The 22,594-nt window shown below is 33.0% G+C and overlaps 3 protein-coding genes across 3 annotated transcripts; 1 reads left to right on the top strand and 2 right to left on the bottom strand.

The window, feature by feature from the left end:
* Window positions 1–1,769: 1,769 nt before the first annotated feature.
* Window positions 1,770–4,900, bottom strand: TRIADDRAFT_56383 (uncharacterized protein; the record flags this gene model as incomplete). The annotated part of the gene is made up of 8 exons (XM_002112799.1): window positions 1,770–1,952; window positions 2,034–2,293; window positions 2,351–2,405; window positions 2,478–2,616; window positions 2,724–3,087; window positions 3,166–3,617; window positions 4,057–4,121; window positions 4,793–4,900. The coding sequence occupies 8 exons, from the start codon at window positions 4,898–4,900 to the stop codon at window positions 1,770–1,772; spliced, it is 1,626 nt and encodes a 541-aa protein (XP_002112835.1).
* A 1,432-nt stretch (window positions 4,901–6,332) lies between these two features.
* Window positions 6,333–9,842, top strand: TRIADDRAFT_25844 (uncharacterized protein; the record flags this gene model as incomplete). The annotated part of the gene is made up of 12 exons (XM_002112367.1): window positions 6,333–6,471; window positions 7,459–7,559; window positions 7,949–8,065; window positions 8,164–8,206; window positions 8,361–8,437; window positions 8,545–8,607; window positions 8,773–8,869; window positions 8,935–9,004; window positions 9,115–9,170; window positions 9,297–9,349; window positions 9,429–9,515; window positions 9,621–9,842. Coding segments are annotated over 12 exons (1,125 nt in total), but the record flags the coding sequence as incomplete, so codon positions are not given.
* A 10,515-nt stretch (window positions 9,843–20,357) lies between these two features.
* Window positions 20,358–21,857, bottom strand: TRIADDRAFT_56385 (uncharacterized protein; the record flags this gene model as incomplete). Its single annotated transcript, XM_002112800.1, has 4 exons — window positions 20,358–20,573; window positions 20,669–20,746; window positions 20,822–20,945; window positions 21,829–21,857. 4 exons carry the CDS (start codon window positions 21,855–21,857, stop codon window positions 20,358–20,360), a joined length of 447 nt encoding a protein of 148 aa, XP_002112836.1.
* Between the last annotated feature and the right edge of the window lie 737 nt (window positions 21,858–22,594).

A 22,594-nucleotide genomic window follows, 5' to 3' on the forward strand; every position in this document is an offset into this window, starting at 1 on the left:
ATTTTAAAAAATAATTTACTCCTGCAACGCTTGATAGGTCTGAGAATAATTAGCCTTGAGACGGGCCATTTTTTCTCCGGTAATTTTTCCTTCATAAAATGCCTATTTTATATATGCAATACATCTGAATAAGTAACTGGGAATAATTTTTGGTTACATTTTTTGCCCAATGCATGTTGTAAAGAAATAAAATGAAAAGCAGAACTGTAGCTCATAAGTCTGTAGTCTAATACCTCGTCTAATGCTTGATAGGCAATGCTATTTTGAATATCATTGGTTTCCGGAGAAGCATTTAAAATTGTTGGAGCGATAGCGCTGACTATATAACTCTTGCCATTCGAAGAGCTATCATCACTTTCATTAGAGATATCCATTTAATTGACGTCGTTTAGGATATAACGGACCGTGCTCCTGTATTCGTATATTGTACGCGTATAGTATTAGAAAGCTATTGTTAAATACGAGTAAATAACCTTAGAGTTTAAATAAATTTAACCTATATCCCTGAATTACTATGCTACTAATCACAATTATTTACTTCAACAGATTTCTGTAAGAACGGTAAGTAGCACTATTGCCTCTTGAGTAAATGATGTGATAGTAATACTGTATGCATTTATGCTTACTTCAATATTTTAAGATAGTATCAAAATTTTGAACAAGCACGTCGTCATGGAAACCGTGAAAGTATCCGTCATCTGTCAGTCAGGGACTTCTAAGAAATCTCTGTATCAGAGTTTTAGAGCAATTGTTATTTCGACTAAGTGCAATTTAAAGTCTTGATAAAATCGCTTAAAACTTTAGTATAATATTGCATAACAGTCACCAAACACCGTATAGTACGTGTATACTGCATACTTCTCCCGTAAGTAGAACTACAGTAGCTTAACGTCGTAATGCAATTTCCATTGTATAGACTGGTTTATTAATAATTATTATAATACAGTGCTATTTGTATAATCGAGGCATTCAAACCGATGTTTGCTACATTAATTAGCAACCTCTGCCGTACACATTAGCTTACTACTGATTTTACAAAAGTACTATATACTCCCGTATTGCCATACTGTTTTTAATTTTGAATATTTTACTGCTGGGAACAACCATTAGAGTAACAGTAAGCGCACGGCCAGAAACCTTTCTTGCCATATTAAGAAGCATTTGGGCTTGATTAAGTATATAACAAAGTGATCGCATATTTAAAGAATTTTTTGACTAAATAGCTACGTGCATAACATACAAACTGACAATGGTTGCCAGTATTTAGGACTTACGATGTGGGTGTATGTGCAGTACAGTAGTTAATTAATGTACAATTTTAAAGGGATTAAGAGATATTTAGATCTTTTGATCAAGCTTTTACGTGCATGTACTCGTAATCCTTTAAAAAGTTTAAAAAAGTCTTGTCAGATCTTGATGAAAACTCTTCAGCCAGGTTTATAGCACTACCGTGAATATTTTACGTTAAAACCGAATAGCTTCTTTATTCTATAAAATACAAGGTATTAGTGCTCCCAATACGTTCAAAAATCATTTAACATGATCATCTGATAGGTTTATTTTTGAAAATCAGCTTCTTTAGCCAAATGTAACTATGTGCTCGTTTCACATCAATTACTATAGATCGATTGTTATTTAACGAGATTGAAATTCACAAAACACAACCTAAATGAAAACTTTGTCGGCCATGTAGCCGTTTCAAATTTGGTAATTACTTTCATTTATTAACAGATTTGTGGTGATCTTAAGAAGTATGACAAAATTACGTGTTACAAATTGGAATTTAAAATGGCAATTTCTTCGGCTAATTTGGAACGCTTCGCCATATTACTCTGCAGGTTATCTATGTATTTTTCGCGATCAATCTTACCAACTACTATCTGTTCGGTTAAAGATGCTGTCTGATCAAGAAGATGCTTGCGTTCCATTTCCTTAGTTTGTATTTCTTGAATCTAGGGAAAAAAGAGATATGAAATAAAAATGTAACATATATAACATAATCAAAGATTACTTAGAATTTCTCAGGTGTTTACCTGCTGCGTTATAGTGCTCTCTGCCTTTTCAGTACCGAGTTTTTCAAGGAAAACAGTAACATCAGCATAAATTTTTTTATAATCAAGGTCAAATTTCTTGCGGGCTGATCCGAAAGCATTGCTGTTTTTTTGCGCTTTATACTTGGAGATTGCAGAACTAAAACTTTCATAAAGACTTTCACGATTTTCTTGAAGGCACTGAATTTCCTCTAATATACCGGCGACTTTCTGACGGGCTTCATTTGCTTCGTCTTTAATGACTGAGAAATCCAATCGAACATATATAACAACGACAAGGAATAGTAGATACAACGAACCTACCACAAGCAGAGGCTCGCGTAAAAGCAAAATTTGGGAAAAATCATAGCGTAGCTAGAAGCAAGACAGACCACCTGCATTAATACCGAAACATAAACATTCAGGTAATATTTTGAAGTAACTTACATTAAAATCTTGAATGTGATGTTCTACTAATTTAGATTTATGAATAGAAATAACAGGACGACCAACGACATCTAAGTACGTAAAATGTAGCCCATCTGCATCACGCTCTACTTGATAAGGAGCTTTGAAAATGATATTTCTGAAATCAATGTAAATATATGGTTACTTGAAATTTAACGAATGTCGTAAGGGTTTAATTAATTGGTAAATTTAATTATATAAACTTGCATATTTATAGCAGCTTACTTTGCGCCTTCAGGTAAAATGATACGAAGCTTAATATTTTCTATCACACAGTTATCGAAAATATGGTCTATCAGTCTCATTTGCAAAAGATAAGAATTGCCATTAGAGTATAAATATTGAAAGCTTGGCACATTGTAACCAAGAGTGTAATGGGTTTGCCAACCACCGAATAGGGGGAATCGAGGACGAATATCGAGTTCGACCGAATCCTCTAACTGCAACATGTGGCTAGTAGATATGTTTCCAATTTCATCCCTATAGTATACATCTTTAGCAGAAGCAGGAAGTACAGTTTTAAATGATTTGACAGCAGGTATGTTTTCGTAAGATTGTCCTCTTTGAAAGTCGAATCTTGAAAAGGATCCTATATTGGTATATTAACTTCAATATATTAGATACTGGAACTTTCCCAAATTTAGATTGTATTAATATTCTTTATCACCTTTCAAAGCAGCTCCGACGTGCTTAATATGGATTTTTTCTTCAACAGCTATATTTCCCCAGTGAGAAACTTCGATCACTCTTTCGAGACTAACTACGGATAAGAATGGAGAGTTGTTCTCGTAGTGAATTGTTACAGATGTACCGTCAAATGCAGGTGTATTTCTGTATGGGCCATATGTAATCGTGCTACCGGACAAGCTTACGGGCTTCACTTTGGAATAGCTTTCAACATTACTAGAGGCCAAAGTTACAGTAGTTATTTGCTTGATAGTATTATAGGGAGAGAAAAAGTATGGACTGCCATCATAAATGACCAACTGCTTGTCCAATTGATTAATTTGGGCGGGATAAGGTCTCAAAGCATTCACAAAAACCATTTCAATTTCCACTGCCACAGTCCCACTAGGAGCAACGTTGTCTCTTAATTGCAGGCGGTAGAAGCTTTTATCCCTATATAAAACCAATTATTTTAGAAATCCTTAATTTAGCCTTGACAGTCGCGCAGAATCGCTAAATATCACGACACATAATAACTTCGGCCTCATTATTAATTAATTATCCTTTGCTAATAGTACTGTTCTGTGCTAAATGCAGCTTTGTATATGACATATAACTACAGTGGTAATAAAAAAACTATGCATAGTAATCAACTTTAATCAATTATTATTTTAACGCTGCATATGTGAATGTAGTTATACAGTACGGTATAAGTGTACATTTTTGATACAAAATCAATCCTGCATGAGCTGCATTTTACAATTATGTCATGCGTTGTTACTGTGTTCTGTAAAAGACGTGCATTTGTGCAATACGTATAAGTTTCCACTTAAGAAAAGCCGCTTTATAATTTACGAAAAGCGAGCAACTGTTTTACATTTCTAAGAAATACCTATTATCGGAGATCGAAACACGCCTCGGCATTAAAGGATGTTTGTTAGATGCGTCGGTTTTAACCTATCAACAGATATCCAACATTACTGCTGAAATAATATAAGTAATATACTAAAAATACAGAATTGCGTCAATTTAATACGATTGTATCGTCCTAATTTACATACTGTCGTATAGAAGGATAATTTAAAACTCGTGAACAACATAATAATCGTTCGTATTTTGTTATGGTAGCAATGAATATTTTTGATAGATGCTAAATAAGCTACAGTATTTATTACACTAATTATCATCATCTTTATCGTATAACTGTTCTCAATCAAATTATTCTAAATGTCATACAGTACCAGAGTGCATCAGTAAGTAAAAAATATCGCTACACACTTGTATTCTTTAGATCTAGACGTAAAAGCTAGCTATAACATCGGAACAAAGCACAAGATCACGTTCTCCATACTCTATACAGTACGTACGTGTGGTAATACCGTACACTGCTACATTGTACATCTACTGAGTAAATCAGTGACCCATAAATATACTTTGAGGGCTGAAGTAACAGAACTTCTTGCAAAAATTCTACCAGATTAGCATCTACTGGGTATTAAATTCAGTATCGACTATATCTCAAATTTTATGAAATATGCCACGCACTATGTTGCCTTACGACTTTGCAAAATTTTCCCATTTTTTTTATAAATTGTATAATCACAACAGTACCGCGATCTTAAGCTTACGTTGGCATCGATAAATGATAACATTTCATGCATCTTGGATTCAATGGCAATATGAAAGGAATTGATAGAGTTGGTACCAGTATTTTCCATCAAAACTTGAACTTTCATTTTGACTAGTTGGCTACTAATGTCAATCGATCTCGTAACATCTTTATTGACAATATCGTTATTCAATGAGTCTCTTAAAAGGCCAGAACAACTGCCAGACCACGTCAGAAAAAGTAGTAATAGATATGTCCGCATTGCTATAGTTTTAATTATCTTAAGAGGGAACTAATGAGTAAGGGATGGCGATGATCTTTCTTGGATGTAATCAATTGCTATAGATTGCTATAGATGGCGTTTCATCAAAGCAAATGCAATGAAAATACGAACAGGAAACGAACACATCGACGACAAAGGCATCCTAAGAGTGTGCGCACTTGAACCGGTCAGGGCGCATGGTACGGTGTGCGTACTGTACATTACTGTACTGTACTGTACTGTACTGTACAGTACACTGTCGTACAGTAGAGTTTTGCGAAAGACAGTCTTGCAGAGTGCAGACACACAGTATGACGATCATGGTGTAGTACTGTACAGTACAGTATTGTAATCTAGCATTTAAAGGAATGATGGCAATCAATGATACAGTATATCATAGACGAACAGAGGATGCAGAAGCAGCAGAGGTAATTTTAATTTTTATTTAAAACTTTATTCATTTCTTTCAAGATCACTGGTGAAAATTGGTGACGGTTATATAAAATCGCAAAATCTTACTGATTGTCATTTTAAAGCTGTACCGTATCTACAGTACCTTACCCGTACATCCACAACGTCAATCGGTCGAATAATTAATATTTGTGTTACTTTTATATTATTGAGTACTGTAGTTACTCATAGTTATATTATTTTAACCTTAAGCAATAATTGGGCTCATTTAGCCGTACTTATTCCATTCGCTGATAGGATTAAAAATTGCGTACTCGTTTACATTGGAGTATAGTACATGAGCATCACTCACAGATAGATTAATTCTTTAAAATTTGAATTTTGCAGTACAGTATTATGTTAACTTGTTATTGTCGGATTGAATTTACGATCGTACATAATCTTTTTTTGATTGTGGCGCTAGAATCATCAAGTTAACCGTAATTCTGAAATGTTCTAGCAATATTCAACAGACTGTACTGTGCGTTACACTTGCGGTTTAAGTTAATGCCTTTGATACTATAGAAATTTATGCTGGTCTTTATAGTCAGTACGGTATATTAAGTTAACAAATACGCATACAAATTCTTTTAAAATATTGCAACTTATTATTATAAATTCCCTTATTATTATACGCGTAGTTAACCAAATATGTGCTTTCGATTTCGGAAAGCACGCACTCACAATCACCACCGTACCCTAATTTATTAGTTCATTGCCTACCTAATAACTGTTTAATTGAGGTTACACATTGTACTGTACAGTGTATAATGACGTGATTTAATTTGCATTTTAAATTAATGAAAGGAAATCGCCTCCAAAATTTATCGACCCGAGAACTTCCTTAACGAACCTATACATCGACATTAGAGATAATCAATGGCCTATTGTTTATAGTGATCGTTACGATATCTCCTTCTTCGGCGTAGAAAAATTGCATCCATTCGATTCGTGTAAATGGGGAAAGGTCATGGCAATATTAAAATGTAGGTTGCTTTTAGTTGTCCATACAACACGTAAGTGTATGCTATATACGCACTGTATAACTATTTTATTGACAATCCCTAAAATTAGTAGTCAGTAGAGGAAAACTATGTTTTGACTTGATAAAAATGCCTGCTCAATTATTTTGAAGTACGGATGTAAGTATAACTGGCTGACTGTAGCCAGCTAAAAATATTTAAGTCTATCGACTGTTTTGTGAGAGCTGTAGAATAATTAAATTGCTGCTTTTCAACGTACAAGTGGTTATACTATTGCATTGAGTTTGATACTTTGTTACTTTACAGTTAGTACAATACATGAAGCATAAATGCGAGTAGATTAATTAAATAGCTTGGTATCGTTAATCGTTAGTACAAACGTACCAGTTTTCTTCGATATTTAAGCATATTAATGTGACTGACTTGCGAAAATACTTTGCACAGAATATAGTAAAGCGTGATAGTTACATTAACGGCACAGGACTACGAAATCGCACGATGTTCTTATTCCTATTACATCCTATCATGTTATTTTCTTTATCCTGCTATGTATTGACTTATGGGATTCAAAGTAGCTACAGTAATGGCTGCACAAAAGCAAATTCAGGAATAGTTTTCTCATTGTACTTTATCGTATACTAGTGGCATTATACTGTAAATAACTGATTCCTCGCAACTAGTTATGCGTTGCAATCAATAAATTAATTATATTGTGAATATTAAACGAGCTTACAAATAATCTTTTACCTAAAGGGTCTCATCAATGTACTGCATAATTCGTGTCATACGTAGAGGGTATAAAAGCCCAACTAAATTACGGAAGTAGGGTAGTACGTTACAGTATTAAGTAAAGAGCAAACTTACGAGATACGGCTCTAAATTTTATACAGTTGTACTATTGTGGCTGTACGCTATGTTATATTTAACTAGATAATATCATTTAGATATTACAATAATTGATTATGCAAAAAATTTAAAAAACCTTTTCAGCTATGAAATTAATTGGTGACGATGATATTGTAATTCCAAATGAAGCAACGGAAAATGACTTGCTGGTAGTCCATCCAAGCTCTTATCTGAAGAGTTTAAAGGTTTAATTCGGAGAGATACGCTTATTATAGCTGTAAATCTGTATAGCTAGTTTAAATTAACAGACACGCGTATTTATAAATAATTGATACTCTATCAAACTTTATGTGTAGTGTCTGTATCACATTGATCATAATACTGAGCGATGATTAATAGCAGGAGAAAGAAATAATACATGTACGTATACCTTAGGATTGACTTAAGGTATTAAGAGTATATACCAGGTCACCTGTTGAATTGGGTGTATGTATAAGTTGTTATACGCGTATAAAATAATATAATATAAACGCAACCTGTCGTTTGATAATTGACATCGCATTATTATGCCAAGTACAAGTAACATTTTTAAGATTAATGAAGGCTTTGATTTATTTATTTCATGCTGATACAGTGGAGCATAACCGTAGCAAATATAATTGAAGTACCATTCGTAGCGTTATTACCAAACTTTGTTGTTCAAAAACGTATATTGAAAGCATTTCGATATCAGACCGGTGGAACCGTTTTGGTGAGTAAAATTTAAATAAAATGATGACACTTAGAGTGTTCTTTATAGGAGGTGAAATTACCAATTGGCTATTTTATCATGCTGTATATGATTCACAGGCAGGAAAGTTAGCATTAGAAAGAGGATGGGCTATCAATATTGGTATAATTTTTGACTGATCAATTATAATTTCTTTTCAATTATGGCGATATGATCACTCTATCATATTTCCTTCATAAAATGAATGACTATCCCATGAGAAGTTAGGGTATTGTAGCTGTTGCCTTACTTAATGTTAGCTTGTATTGACCCGTAGGTGGCGGTTTTCACCATTGCAGCAGCGATAACGGTGGTGGATTTTGTGCTTATGCTGATATCACGATCTGCTTAAAGGTATACTATGGATGGATAACGCTACGTATTTATCTATAGTTTTAGAATTATTCCTAATCCTATTTCTAATTTACAACAACATTTTATTTTTCCTATATGTACTCTAGATGCTATTTCAGCACGTAGATGGCGTAAGAAAAGCTGTAATAATAGACCTAGACGCTCATCAGGTTTACTCGATGCCAAGATATTAATTCCCCTTAACATAGATTAACTATTACATGATAGAAATTAATTTACAGACCTATGACTGTATTTTATTGCAAATAATTTATTCATCTGAATGAACTATTTCATTTTACTTTCATTTTATGTTTGTTACTTTCAAAATTTAGGGTAATGGCCACGAAAGAGATTTCGCTTATAACTCTAACGTCTATATATTGGATTTATATAACGCAGACATATATCCTCGTGATAAGGATGCAAGACGTGAGTAGTATTCATAGAGAAAATTGTTACGGAAATATTCATATTAAATTTACTGAGATTTTTAGGTGGGATTAGTAAGGAGATTAAAATTAGAACAGGCGAAAAGGATGATAGATACTTAATGCTAATAAAACTGTAAGTAATTACAATTTTACTTTTCTGATTCGATTGCGAAATCGTTACAGTGATTTAAGAATCAAATTTCTATTGAGTCATACACATACCTTTGAATCTTTTGTTTACAGAAACTATCCAACTATTTTAGATGAATTCAAACCAGATATAGTGATATATAATGCTGGTAAGTTTTTGCTACAATTTCTGAAACCGCGTAAAGCTCAAATTTTCTTCACAAAGGCTCATACTTCAGCTAATTATTTGTGCAATGATTAATCTTCTCCATCGTTATTTCCATCCACTCAATAAGGTACTGATATCTTGGATGGAGATCCTTTAGGGGGCTTATGTATATCTGCGCAGGTTAGATGATGTATCAGAGAATTTCTTAACGCTTCGTTATTGTAGCTCTTAAACATACAAACGATCTTGTAACGGTTAGGGCGTCATTAAGCGCGATGAAATCGTTTTTAAGGAAACGCGTTTCAGAAATATTCCGATTGTGATGCTAACTTCTGGTGGGTATCAGGTATCGGACAAGAGATACTCCATTTATTTTATAAGAAACCCATTATTTAAACTGACTTACTAACTGACTTTTCCATGAATCTTTTTTAATTAACAAAATCCTTAGAAAAGTAATGCGAAGATAATTGCTGATTCTATAATGAATCTATATCAAAAAAAGCTGATAGGGAACGAGTATACAGCTACCTTTTCTTCAGGTAAGTCAGTTATGCGACCATCAAGTGTAATGATTTTACAAAAATTACATTGTAATCGACTATTTCATCACTATTTTAGATCAGAATCTAGAAAAACTGTCAGTAAAGGAATACACCTTGGAATCTCATAGTCAAGACACCAGATATAGTACATTTTCGGTTGAGGGAAAATAACAGCGTTATTATTACGTACGAGTATAATACGTATTAGCAATTTTTTGCCCCGTGTTGGCATTCTGTCTATGCAACCCGTATTTAAAGAAATGCTAAACTAAAGCGTATTTCTGGCTAACTGATATATCAGAGACGACATGTGGCTTAAACTATATGCTATTACATTTGTTAAAATTGCTATAATATTTAAGTAAAAGCATTGAGGATGTGCCTGCATCAATGAATGACATTTAATAGAGTAACTTTGTATACGCAGTTATTGATGAATTTTTGTACAGTTTAGCTATATATTAATGTAGCCTTTGATTTTTAGGTAGCTCTTTTAATATTGCATGTGGTATGCTATATTCAAAATGTAATTATCATTGACAAATGGTTTGCAGTTATAGATGGTTATAAAATTTTAATCATTATACATACACTAGATTCTTTTAGCTGGCTGCTTAAAACGATTTATGTCAAGATTTCCGCTTATGTACCGTATCTTGTATAGTACTGTACTTTACACTGTACTGTACGGCCCTATTTTTACGCACCTACAGACTACAGTACTTGTAGACTGTACTGTACAGTACAATATACTGTATAAACGCAGCGAGTACAGTACTGTACAGTACATATATCTACTTGTATTACGATCTGTTTATTAGTCTATGACTTGAACGCAAATCTAAAATTCTGTACTTTCATGGCACTGCCTGTAAAAACATGAATTAGAAGCTGAAAACTTGGGAAGCAATAATCCATATAGCCTCATGTTTTGATTAATTTAATATTGCAAAAATAGAAATCGAGAATCCGGCCTGCTATACTGTTCAGTACTGTACTTTGCTCATACACAGTGTCAAGTGTATTTTGCGCATTACGCGTTTTGTCCATTTTTCCGTAACTTGTCTGAGACTAGACCTGAGAAACTGCAAATTGCTCAAATCATACAGTGTACTGTACCTGGCAAGGTTCAAATTTACTGTTTGATTTGCTGTGCCTATAAGCTATAACCTTTTGACTGTGGTTTCGGATATTACACCTGAAATATGTTCACCACCGAAGATTCGCGGAAAACCCAGGCGTCATGAAAGGAATGTGCGGATTTCGCCTGAGTATCCCGTTGCGTACTAGTCGGATACATTGAATACTTTTTTAACAGTTGGAATATTGGCAGTTCGGCACAGTAAATTAAAAAACATGACGATTTCTGAACGACCGACCCTACTGCACCGGAATATCAAAATTTAACATATCACAGCTCCGATGCTATACTGTAATTTGTAGGTGAGATAGCTGGCACATTCACAATTTTTTACTTGTGAAGATCTTACGGTACAACTAAGCCTAAATAAGTACATCATACTATTACTATACGTACAACCTACTGTACTTTATCAGATTTTCAATAACATTATTTCTAGGACTACTGAGAAAAAATGTTTCCTTCTCTCATTTCGAGTATTGTAGTCTCTAATCACTCGACATCGTATCGATAATTCGATACGAACGACCATACTTTCTTAATTTTTTTTAAGGCGCCAATTAACAACACGAAAATAAAAATATATATTAATATTTTATTTACTTTATTTTGCAAAGAATTAGATATAATCCTATCCGCTAATACTTTACACTTTTAAAGTATACTCGTATATGAGTCAGTAAGAATTTTAATGAAAATTATACAGCAATCATAATCTTAAGGCACTAATTAAGAGTACGAAAATTAAAAATTCATGTTTAATATTTTATTCATTAAGAAATTATGATAAATAATTTGTTTTGCTAGGAACTTGAGATTTGCCTATATTCCAGTTCATGGCATAACGAAAACACCCAGAGTCAAGCACCAAAGCAACGTTACCGCTACCGAAAATAACATCTCTAAATTATAGTTAAAAATTTGAAAAGGAAATGAAATCGAGTAATATACAGTACATCTGACAGGTGCAAGCATGTAAATTTAATTAAGTTACATCATCCTAATATATAATTTATACTAGCAACTATCTAGTAACATTAAAAGTCCTAAATTAGAATGAGATTAAAGTCATTCCTTCCTTAAAAGAGAGCAATATCGGACAAAAGCATCAATTTAATCGATGTAATAAAACTCTATTTTGATACTATTATTGTAAAAAGCATGAAAAAAATTTATACCACTAAATTACGCTCGCTAGCTGTGAACTGTTTATTCGCACTTACTCAAGTTGGTTGATTTTTGGATTGTGCCATTTTGTTATACACATTTGAAAATTTAATTCATATAAGCTTGGTAATTGCTGTTGCCACCGAGCACTAAAAGAAGCATAAAGTCTTTCGAAATATATCATTCTTACCTTGAATATAGCCGAATGAAGACATTTCGATGTAAATTATTTATATGAAAAACATTCTTCTTTTATCGAAACTTTATTTAAAATCAATGGTTGGTATTGCACAGTAGTATTTACTACTATACAACAATAATTTAGCTACGCCTTAACCTACTAACAATTATCAGCTACATAATGACAAAATAGTGCAATGTTACAGTGCGCTATTAACGTAATAGTTAACATTACTATAAAATTGTAAGAAAAGATAGCTAACGAACCAAATATATGTACGCGTATACCAAATATTACTACGTAACATTAATTGCCATTCTTCCTATTTATAACTACTATAACAACTGATTAATTTTTATAGTGAGAGGTTTGTAATAACAATTTCAGATCGTTTAGCCCAGGATCAATATCCAGTAGTTCCGAAATATCATCTTCCGCTGCTATTTATCAACAAAACATAAAATTTTATTAATTAATTAATCAAGAAAACCTTTTAAGCCATCCTTGTGATCGAAGGATGGCACACCTGTTCTCTACGCTAGGTAAATAATTAAATTTGTGATATATTTAGCTATTACCCAAATATCATTCTGTAAGATAAATGTATACTACTGTACAATACTGAATAATTTCTGAAATATATCATCTTTTGTTTATATCACGTAAGTTCTAAGTATATCCCGCTATTGTTTGTTAACATTTAATGATAACAGTCATTTCAACGAATTCTTCCTTTTGATAATATCTCTTTATATTCAGAAATTTAACTTACAAATATTAAGTTCTTTTACATCATCTATTTATTTGCTCATTGTTCCGAATGATAAGTAAAAAACGGATCAAAATAGATTAAATTAAAATTTCACAAACCGTGTAATAGACATCATATACCAGAATGAAAGATATTTCTAAGTATGTACTAGATGTGACGTACTATCTTCAAGAAATTAAAGCTACTGTACTAAAGCACCCTACAGCAGGTAGTTACATCCGTGAATTATCTACCTTAATATTAAAAATAAAATTTCAAATCAAATATCAAAAATAGCAATAGTTCTCTAAATTGCTATACATAGCTAATGATACAGACCCTATCATCATTGTATCTGAAGGCATGAATATCCTTGAAATTCTTATATTTAATTTTACAATGTCAAACTTAATCGCTACCGAAATAATAAATTGAAAATCAACCCATTAAAACTTTAAGTATCGATGAAAGTAGTTTTACTTACTAAAGACAGACCTTTCAATGACATATTAAATAAGAACATAATTAAGGCCATGGTTAAGACTTATTTAATCAATTCAAGTATTACAATATGAATTATAATACATAAGTAAGACTCTAAAAATCGGTACTCTAAAATTCTATTGATAGCTGAAGCATAAATAAGGCTATTTTCATCTTATCTTAGAGCAACTAAATAGAATGAACTCATCCTCAGACGCATTATACTATCGATACTAAAGAACTCGTTTCTGTTGTGAACATTGATCTAATGAACAAATATAGTATCACTACTGCTAAACCGAACAACCTTATACGGTGGAGTATCTATGTGTAGGTCAAATCTTTATGGAAGACGTATATCTATGTACAGATAATTGTATAAATCACTTAATAGCCAGGGCAACCAGACATACACATATTACGGAGTGCATGTTAATAAGAACTGTATGGCATAGTAATATCCTACAATACAGTTTGGTACCAAGATAGGCGGACATTATACAGTATATGATTATATATATTCCATTATCAAGTATTGTAACGGTTTTAAGTTAAGTCTTCATTCGAGCGCCTGTCCTGTTCCTTACTCTTATATATGCAACAATAACAACCGGTCTTTTATCCAGTGATATATATAATATATCAAACGTTATCATACCGTACTATCTATCCCTAACAACTTAATTCTGTATTCATGTCTATAGCGTACCAAGTCATCGGTAACAACATATCTAATACTATCCACCATAAGAGCATACATACAGTGACGTACACCGTCACAAGCATGAATCTATTAATATACTGTAAATATATAATAGAAAGATATCGTATTTAGAAAATTGATAAATTAGGGAAAAATTTTACACGAGTGAAACAGACGATCCTAGAATAATGTAACTACATTCGCCTAAATACAATGCTGTACATGGTGGTATAAATATACCGATAGAATTTATGATAAAGGGCTTAGATTCGTGATGAGCTGAATTTTTCTGCTGTAAAAACAGAAATATTAGCAATAAATGATATCAATGGTGATATTTGCTTTAAATGTTGTAATTCAAACTCTAACAATATTTTTAAGATCTGAATTGTTATTTTTATTTTATATTTACAATAACTCCTCTCAGTACAGCATATCAGTGGGATTAATTTTCGCATAGGGCCCCTCACACTTTCGAATTCATTTTCAACCACTTATTCATTCTACAACGAGGATGCCACCTTCAATTACTAATTCTGAAAAAGCATAGGTCTGTGTTTTTAATTAGTGACAGAAGTGGAAAGTATCTCTTTGACAAGAAAACAAAAGTAGTATCTACAGGGAATAGAACCTAAGACAATCGTCATATCATTTGTTTGCTCATTAAAAATAGTTCTCCTATGACTAGTCATAAGCTTGTCTAGACAATAATAAAACATTTAGGCTGGGAAAGGATTCTCCGCACTTACATTAATGTCTTCGTGTCATAAATTTGATGTTCTCCGGCTATCAGTTCCTTTTAGTGTACGGATGCTTATGAATGCGTAATTATAATTATTATCATAACCTTTTTTGTGTCGTCATTAGACTCATTACTCATATTCTTATCTTCGAAATGTAATAGACTCGAATCATCCAAAAATCGATAAGATTATTCAATCCATGACTACAATATTTTACGATCTCAATCTTTAGCTAATTACAACTTAACCTACATAACAAGCTGACAAACCTGTGCTAAGCTAATATCGAACTGAATAAATGATCGAAACAATAATGTTACGTAATCAATTATTATGACCAGATGGTTACATCAGCATTTATCTTAAATTTTTTTTTGATTATTTAAATTCGCTGCATCTTTATTCTTCTATTTTTACGGCAATACGAGCCTATATCACCTAAGTGTACTCCTGATTCTAGCACTTCCAAGTCATCTGTTCTAACAGGCATTTTTGATTATGTAACAATTCTTTGTCATGTATTTGTTATTAATGAAGTCAACAATAAAATTTGAGTCGCAGCCATTGTTATTACTTTATGAATATAAGATAAAAATCTTAATTTGCTATCAGGCAGTTTTAACTTAATTATCCTCTTTTCTTACTAATATGATTCACCTGTCCGTTGTCCTACATTTTAAAAATTTTATACTGTTAACATTTTCACTGAAATGGTTTATTAGCGTAAAGAATATTTATCTAGCGGGCAACCGATTGCAGTAAATTATAGAGAGAATTTTTATTTAAACCAGAATAAGTTAACCTTAATTCGTTCTATGATTGATTATCTTCTTCTGATCAGAAATTAACCTGTGGCGTACATCAATCATGAGTAGTGCAGCTTTAATTACTCTGGGCTCCATGTCACTGGTTACCAATTCCTTTTTACTATCCTTCATTTGGTCTAAATCAGGTTTAAGGTCGCTCTCGACGGCTATTCTGCAAAGTATGCTTATCAATGGTATTTTATGGAGTATTTATGTAATAGTACGCTTTACGGGACAATTTTCATCCTATTCTATTTATCTATGTATACTTTTACCGCGTCTGGGTCAAGGAATGTTCGTTAACCTAAATTTACACGCTTGTTTTATCATGCTGGAACGTTACGTTTCGGTGGCGTTCCCGTTTCGATATGAGCGTTTAATCACCAAGACAAAGATTACTATCATTATTACAACTGTTTGGACATTATCCTCGATTATACCTATTACCGCCGTAGTGACCTTGAGTGAAAACAGTAACTCAATCAATAATTGTTCACTTAAATACGTGAATTCATTCGTTGTTGTCGATACAAATATTCATATTTGTTTGTTGGTTGTGGCCTGCTTCCTTCTAGTTATACTATTTTTAATTTACAGCAGAGTGATCTGTCTAGTTCGTACGCAAGAAATCCGTTTGGTAAAAAGTTATACTTTAGAGGATACGGCACCAAATGATACTCGCTCTGTTCGCGTAAGACGCGAGCGAAAAGCGGTTATCCAAGCTATTGTAGTTTTCACATTCTATTTTACACTTCTGATGCCTTTCTTGTTATCATCTACTTTGGCATTTTATAATCTTACATCAACAGCACGATTACAAGCGGCATCTACCACACGTTACTTAGCCTTTAGCTATCCTGCCATACAACCTTTTATCTATGCGTATTACACTGCCAATATTCGAAAAGCATTAATTAGTACCATATTTAAGAGAAAAACTGAATTCAATCAAATCAATACGATGAGATCCCCTAATATATCAACTCACTAGTGAGGTCATGGTTTTCGCTAATCAGAGTAAGCTGAACAATAGATGAAAGTCATATAATTACGTGTTGCTATTTATAAAACTACAGCCAATTTAAGAAGAACATTTCTTATTCGTGAACTGAAGGAATGAATTGGTTTATCGTCATACTGTCAAGAAAAACTTTTTAAGTATTTAAATTGATAACCGTACTGTTAGCTGCTGCTATACTGCTCTGTTAAACCTTAAAGTAACTGAAGTATTATAAAGAAAATTAATACTTGCAATTTAAATGCGATCTAACTTACCAAGTATCGTAGCATTAATACATTTCAAAACCATATCTTATTATACAGTACTCAATCAATGAGTCTATGACCTAATAATTGAGTCACATAAATGATTATTACCTTACAGTTGAGTATAGTAGCCAAGGTATAGAAATAAAATAAAATGAATATGTTCTCTATCGAAGATTTGTACACTCCGGCAATATTTAAATTATTCCAGAATATAAGTTTAGAACATATTTTAAAGCCAGTTATTTGCATAATCCTGTTTTAGCACAATTGATACAATAATTTAAACTCACTATAAATACGAAAATCTACCTTTTTACTGTACTTTGATCACTTAATCTTAAATAAATTATTTAAGATTTTCTCAAAATTCTGACAATAGTTGTATTCCTCAACTACCAAATGAATCGCTACAGTAAATTTATTAATCTTACGATAATATGATTCTCTTCTGAAACTATTAAAAACGATCTTCTCATTGAAAGCTTATAGAAAATTATTCTTCTTTTAAATATCTTGTTAAGCGACTAGATAGAACCTGAATGATGCTTTTTGATGTATTTCTTCAATTATATATTTGCAAGCTTCTTATGTAATGTTACAAAAATCGCTACAAAATCTATTATAGATGATGTATTCGTATATCTGAAACAGGGCATTAATAAATGACCGGCAATGTCACATGTAAACAATTTCATTTTTAGTTATATAGCTACTTCTTGGTAATAGACGCAATGTGCGTTCATTAAAAGTTAATATTACATGAGTAAGCAATCAAGGAAGTCTGAGAAATCAGTCTATCTGCCTTATAAATCTATCATCAAAGTTACCATTCGATCAATTTTGCTCGTAATTTCGTACTGCAGTTACAACACTCACATTAATGAACAAATTGTGAATCGAAAGAGAATAAGTGTAATAGAATTAAATTCTATATCGCTTTGTTCCTATTGACTTATAACTTGATAAAACGTCATTTACGTCAACAGAAAAAGAAGTCACAGATCTATTACTCGAATCTGAGAAAAGTACGCACAGTATATTGGTATACAATGCTGATTCGGTCGCATGAAGACATACAGTAGTTATATTTTTGATTATGACTTTTTCAGTCAAATTTGCTGTATATCTTTGCTGATCATTTAAGTAATCACGATCTCTTGCTGTAAGTATCTCGTAATCTAATTGCTCGAATTTCAAATAATGAAAATACGTTTGCTGCCAAAATATTGAATTAACGATGATAATTTATCGTGCGTGCTGAATTCGTAAGCAAAAGGCTAATATAAATACTCGAAAGGGCAGCATGCTAGTCAAAGAATTGATGTTCATCGAGCCTCTAGCAATATCTGAGCTACGTCCACAACATACAATAGTTGTAGGTGCAACTGCATGACTACGCCTACATAGTGCCGGATATGACACAACACACGCACGAACACATTCGGTGATTTTTTTAATTTCCTTATATATCCACCTGTTGCTGGTCAGGCTTGCTTTTTTGGGAGAGTAATGAGTATAAATTTTTAAACTTCAAATAATGTTATCTATGAATAGTAGCGGCAGCAACAATTTGTACTACAGACCCAAGCAACAAGATAATTTGTTTGCTTTCATTACTTATCGAGAGTTACGGGTTTGAGTTCAGTTATAGAAAGCATTATCAACTCTATTCACGTATCAAATAATTGCAATTTCTCTTCAAACATTCGAATTGAGAAACGATTACTATTAAATAAACTTATCTAATCAATTCGAAAAGGATATCTACAGCACGATGTACACTATGTAGTAGTGTAAACGAATTTACTTAATTCGACATTAGCGCAACAGGGCAGTGCCTGTTCATACCTTTATAACAAGTCGAGTGAGAATGAGTCAATTCTATTGTAACCATTAGATACTTTATTAGGTGACAGCGTGTACATTATAGAAAGATTTGATTTTATACGTTTAGCTAAACTGAGTACATGAACTTAGGCCATAGCTGCAAAAACTGTTAAGTCTAAAACGCTGCCTTTGTAACGATGTACTATCAGCCAAAGTCTGTAAATCTAATTCACTAAGGTATCAATCATACTTGAAAGCAGCAATCTATACAAGAAATAACTAGCCAAACTATTTAATTGGAAATATTGATCGTTATACCTGGTGATTTTGCATCTTCAAAGCGATCCATAGTTTTCACGTACATCGTACATAAAACTCCAGCATATAATATAACAATTAGAACTAAACTAACTACCAATCCCATCCAAATTGGAGCAGTAAAGAATCCAACGCAATTACTGGCATAGGAAAACTTGTTTTCATTTATAGCCATTGGTTGAATCTAAAGGAAAAGGACTCCATTAAGCGATGATGTAGTATATGAATAATTCTGCAGTACAGTATCCTACTTGCCTGCAAATTAGCGAATCGAATGTAGCTACCATTATTTAACACTGCATCCGACAGAACTCCTGGTTTATGGCATGCGTAAGAGTAGCCATACGGAGACATAAGTTCGATCTGTGTCGTATACTGCTCTGTGCCAGAGATAGAATATTTCGGTTGTTTCCAATCGTATGACACACTCATACTAACACACTTCCAGTAAAACATATGATCAGTTCGTTGAAATCTCATACTAGATGTAATTAGAAGAAAGAATCATCAATTCTTACAGTAAGAACATATTAAAGCATGAAAGAAAGTTTCTGAAATTTTATCTACTAACGAAATTCGTAGATCTTTAAGCGGACTTTTCTTCAAATTATTGTAACTCAAATCTAGTCTAAACATTTTAATCAATCATTTCAATTACAAAATACCCATGACTTACGAAAAGAAGGAAAATAAGAAAAAAACTTACGAGACATTTCTAGAGTTTTTCATATCGCATTCGGCACTTACGGTGGTTGGTTGCACAGACATCAAGCTGACGTTAAGGGCGGGTTTGTAAAATCCAAAGACGAAATTGGTAGCGTAAATGTAAACGCAATTACTAACGTTAACAAAAAATGTATCATTCGTTATTAATGTTGTGTATTTAGGCGTGACGACTTCGGTAGCCTTCCGAAGTCGGCGCCTAATGTATCCGGATGCCTCGTAAATATCAGCAGTCTCGCCTAGGAAGCCATCTTCAAACTCCTATTATTACGGTAAGATATTTTTTTTAGAGTTTCCGTAGTGAAAAATCGTTACAAGAACTATCAAACATACTTTCGATGGTTTCGCCCCTGAAAAGATCCCAGTAAGAGTCGAAACATGATCTCCAATTTCTTTCATAATCTCATGAATTATTCTATCATTCTTCTTAAATACGGCGGCTATTTCCTTAGAATTGCTACAGATTTAGAGTAAAAAGTAGCTTAAAAAAAGCCTTACCCTATTATTTATTTACAACTTAACGATCCTTAGTCATGCTTGCCTCACTGGTACTCTTGGTAGATGAACGATAATTGCGTTGATAGCGTCATTATCGAAGTGATGATCATTAAATTTAAATTTCTTAGCTTCTTTCGCTGTTAGCTCTAACACTTTACCGGACGCTGCCTTCTTCAAGAACTCCTTTAGAACATCAGCATTCATAACAGATGGCAATATCAGAGAGGATTTGGCATTTTGAATTGCCAGCTGATATCAAAAATATTCAAAATAAAGTGGAGTTAGTGTTCGATGTAAAATACGAGTATAACGTCTAATGCAGTTTAGCTAATAGCTTTCCTTACCTTTAGATGATGAAAACTTGATCTTGTTTGTTCATAACCATAAACATGGCCAAATCTTGTAACATCATTTAAACTTAGCTGCACCAATTTAACAACTAGAGTTATTTACTTGGTAAATAATAAAATACGTAAGAAATGGCCATTGAAACTTACTCTGTTTTGCACGAAGAAGCAGACAGTTCGAGGTTTACCGGAAAATATAGGAAGTAAACGTTTTTGGGCTTCTTGAACATCAAGAATTTCTCCAGCAAATACATTATCGTCTGTAACTATGCTCCTAGGTGAAGTCAAAGTGCCAATAAATAAAAAACAAGCTAAGCCAAGATTATGTTAAACACATTTTGCAGATAAGACTATCTTTTATCATTGTCAGCTAAAATTATGTACGCATACAAACTACATTTTTGGGGCATTAATTTTTCTAAATTCTGGCTATATTTACGCACCATGGACAAAATGTGATTACTATAGTAACCGAATTTCGACGATTTATACACGATGAACATTAAACGGGGTTACTAACCAAATTATAAAGTTCGATTCAAGTTATATTGCAGCACGATATACCGAAGTGTACTTATTAGCTCATACTTTTCGATAACGGTACAGTTTATTATGTATGCATGAGATAGAACCATATGGGCATTCTACGTTCTAGCAATCGACAATTGAAATGAATTTCACATATTGCGAATTTGTACTTCTAAGTTATAGAGGGAATAGAATATGTGCTTAAGAAGGAAAACACCCATACTACAAAGATAATTATTATAATGTAACAGATTCAATATCAGTGCTTCATAGTCAGTTATTTATGATTGAGGACCGACAGGCGAAATTCTTGAAACCAATCTAAACCCGCGTTTTATCCAGATGTTTTTCGCATGCAAGGCTTTTAGATTTTATCTAGCTCTTAGATGTAATAACTAGTACTGGGTTTAACATAGTGTAATTTGCACTATAAGATTAACACTGTAAAGTTTAATTTAATTTTAGTTAGCACTTGTGATGAAGGTCTACATTCATAGGACGTACAGAGAACGTGTTATGCTTAGAATTTTGGAATTTAATACCATATAATCTGCGGAGGTGAGATTTCAAGACAGTAGAAGAGAACTTTCATACTGATCATTATAGGCAACTTTATTTTTCAGACTTACTTATCACTTGACCACATAAGAACAGGCATTCCGGTCTGCAAAGCGGTACTGGTGAAGATTGCAAAGTAAAAGAATAGTAAAAAGATTCCTAGATATTTTTCCATCCTTAATTATAATTAGTAAAATGCAAGCACGGCAAAGAAACTGATGAAAAAGAACAAGTAGAGTATAGTACTACTAATGCCAAGATACCCAAGAGGGCCAAGAACAAGGTAGAAGCAGAATCATGCTACAGTACAGTACAGTAGGTTAACAGATGTCGATCAACATGTCGTTTGTACTGTACAGTACAGCACAGTACAGTACACTAGTACAGTACAGTACAGTACTGTACTGTACAGTACGCCTCTGGCAATCAACTCGTTACGTAAAATTAGAACAGTACAGTAATGTACAGTACTGTACTTCATTGCAGCATGCGGATGTCATGTGTTCACTTATTGTACTGTACAGTACTGTACAACACTCAAAAGTTTCTTAAGACTGTACAGGCCACAGTAACAGTACTTCGTACAGTACATAGACATGCAATAAGCTTGAAATGACCAGCAAAATAATCGACCTCCATATTTTAGTATAGCAAACGACGGTTTTCCGTTCCTTTCTTTCTTTTTATCCCTAATCACCGTCTGGTTTAGGTCTGAAACCTTTCACCATTTTAATACCGAAAACCAAACCAAAAATGTTTTCATTTTATTACGAAGAAGGATTTCATCATTTTCAGATGGGTATCCGGGCATCCGTTTTTTAAGTGGCTGACATACTG

Source organism: Trichoplax adhaerens, genomic scaffold, assembly GCF_000150275.1.
Source record: "Trichoplax adhaerens TRIADscaffold_5 genomic scaffold, whole genome shotgun sequence".
Lineage (NCBI taxonomy): Eukaryota > Metazoa > Placozoa > Uniplacotomia > Trichoplacea > Trichoplacidae > Trichoplax > Trichoplax adhaerens.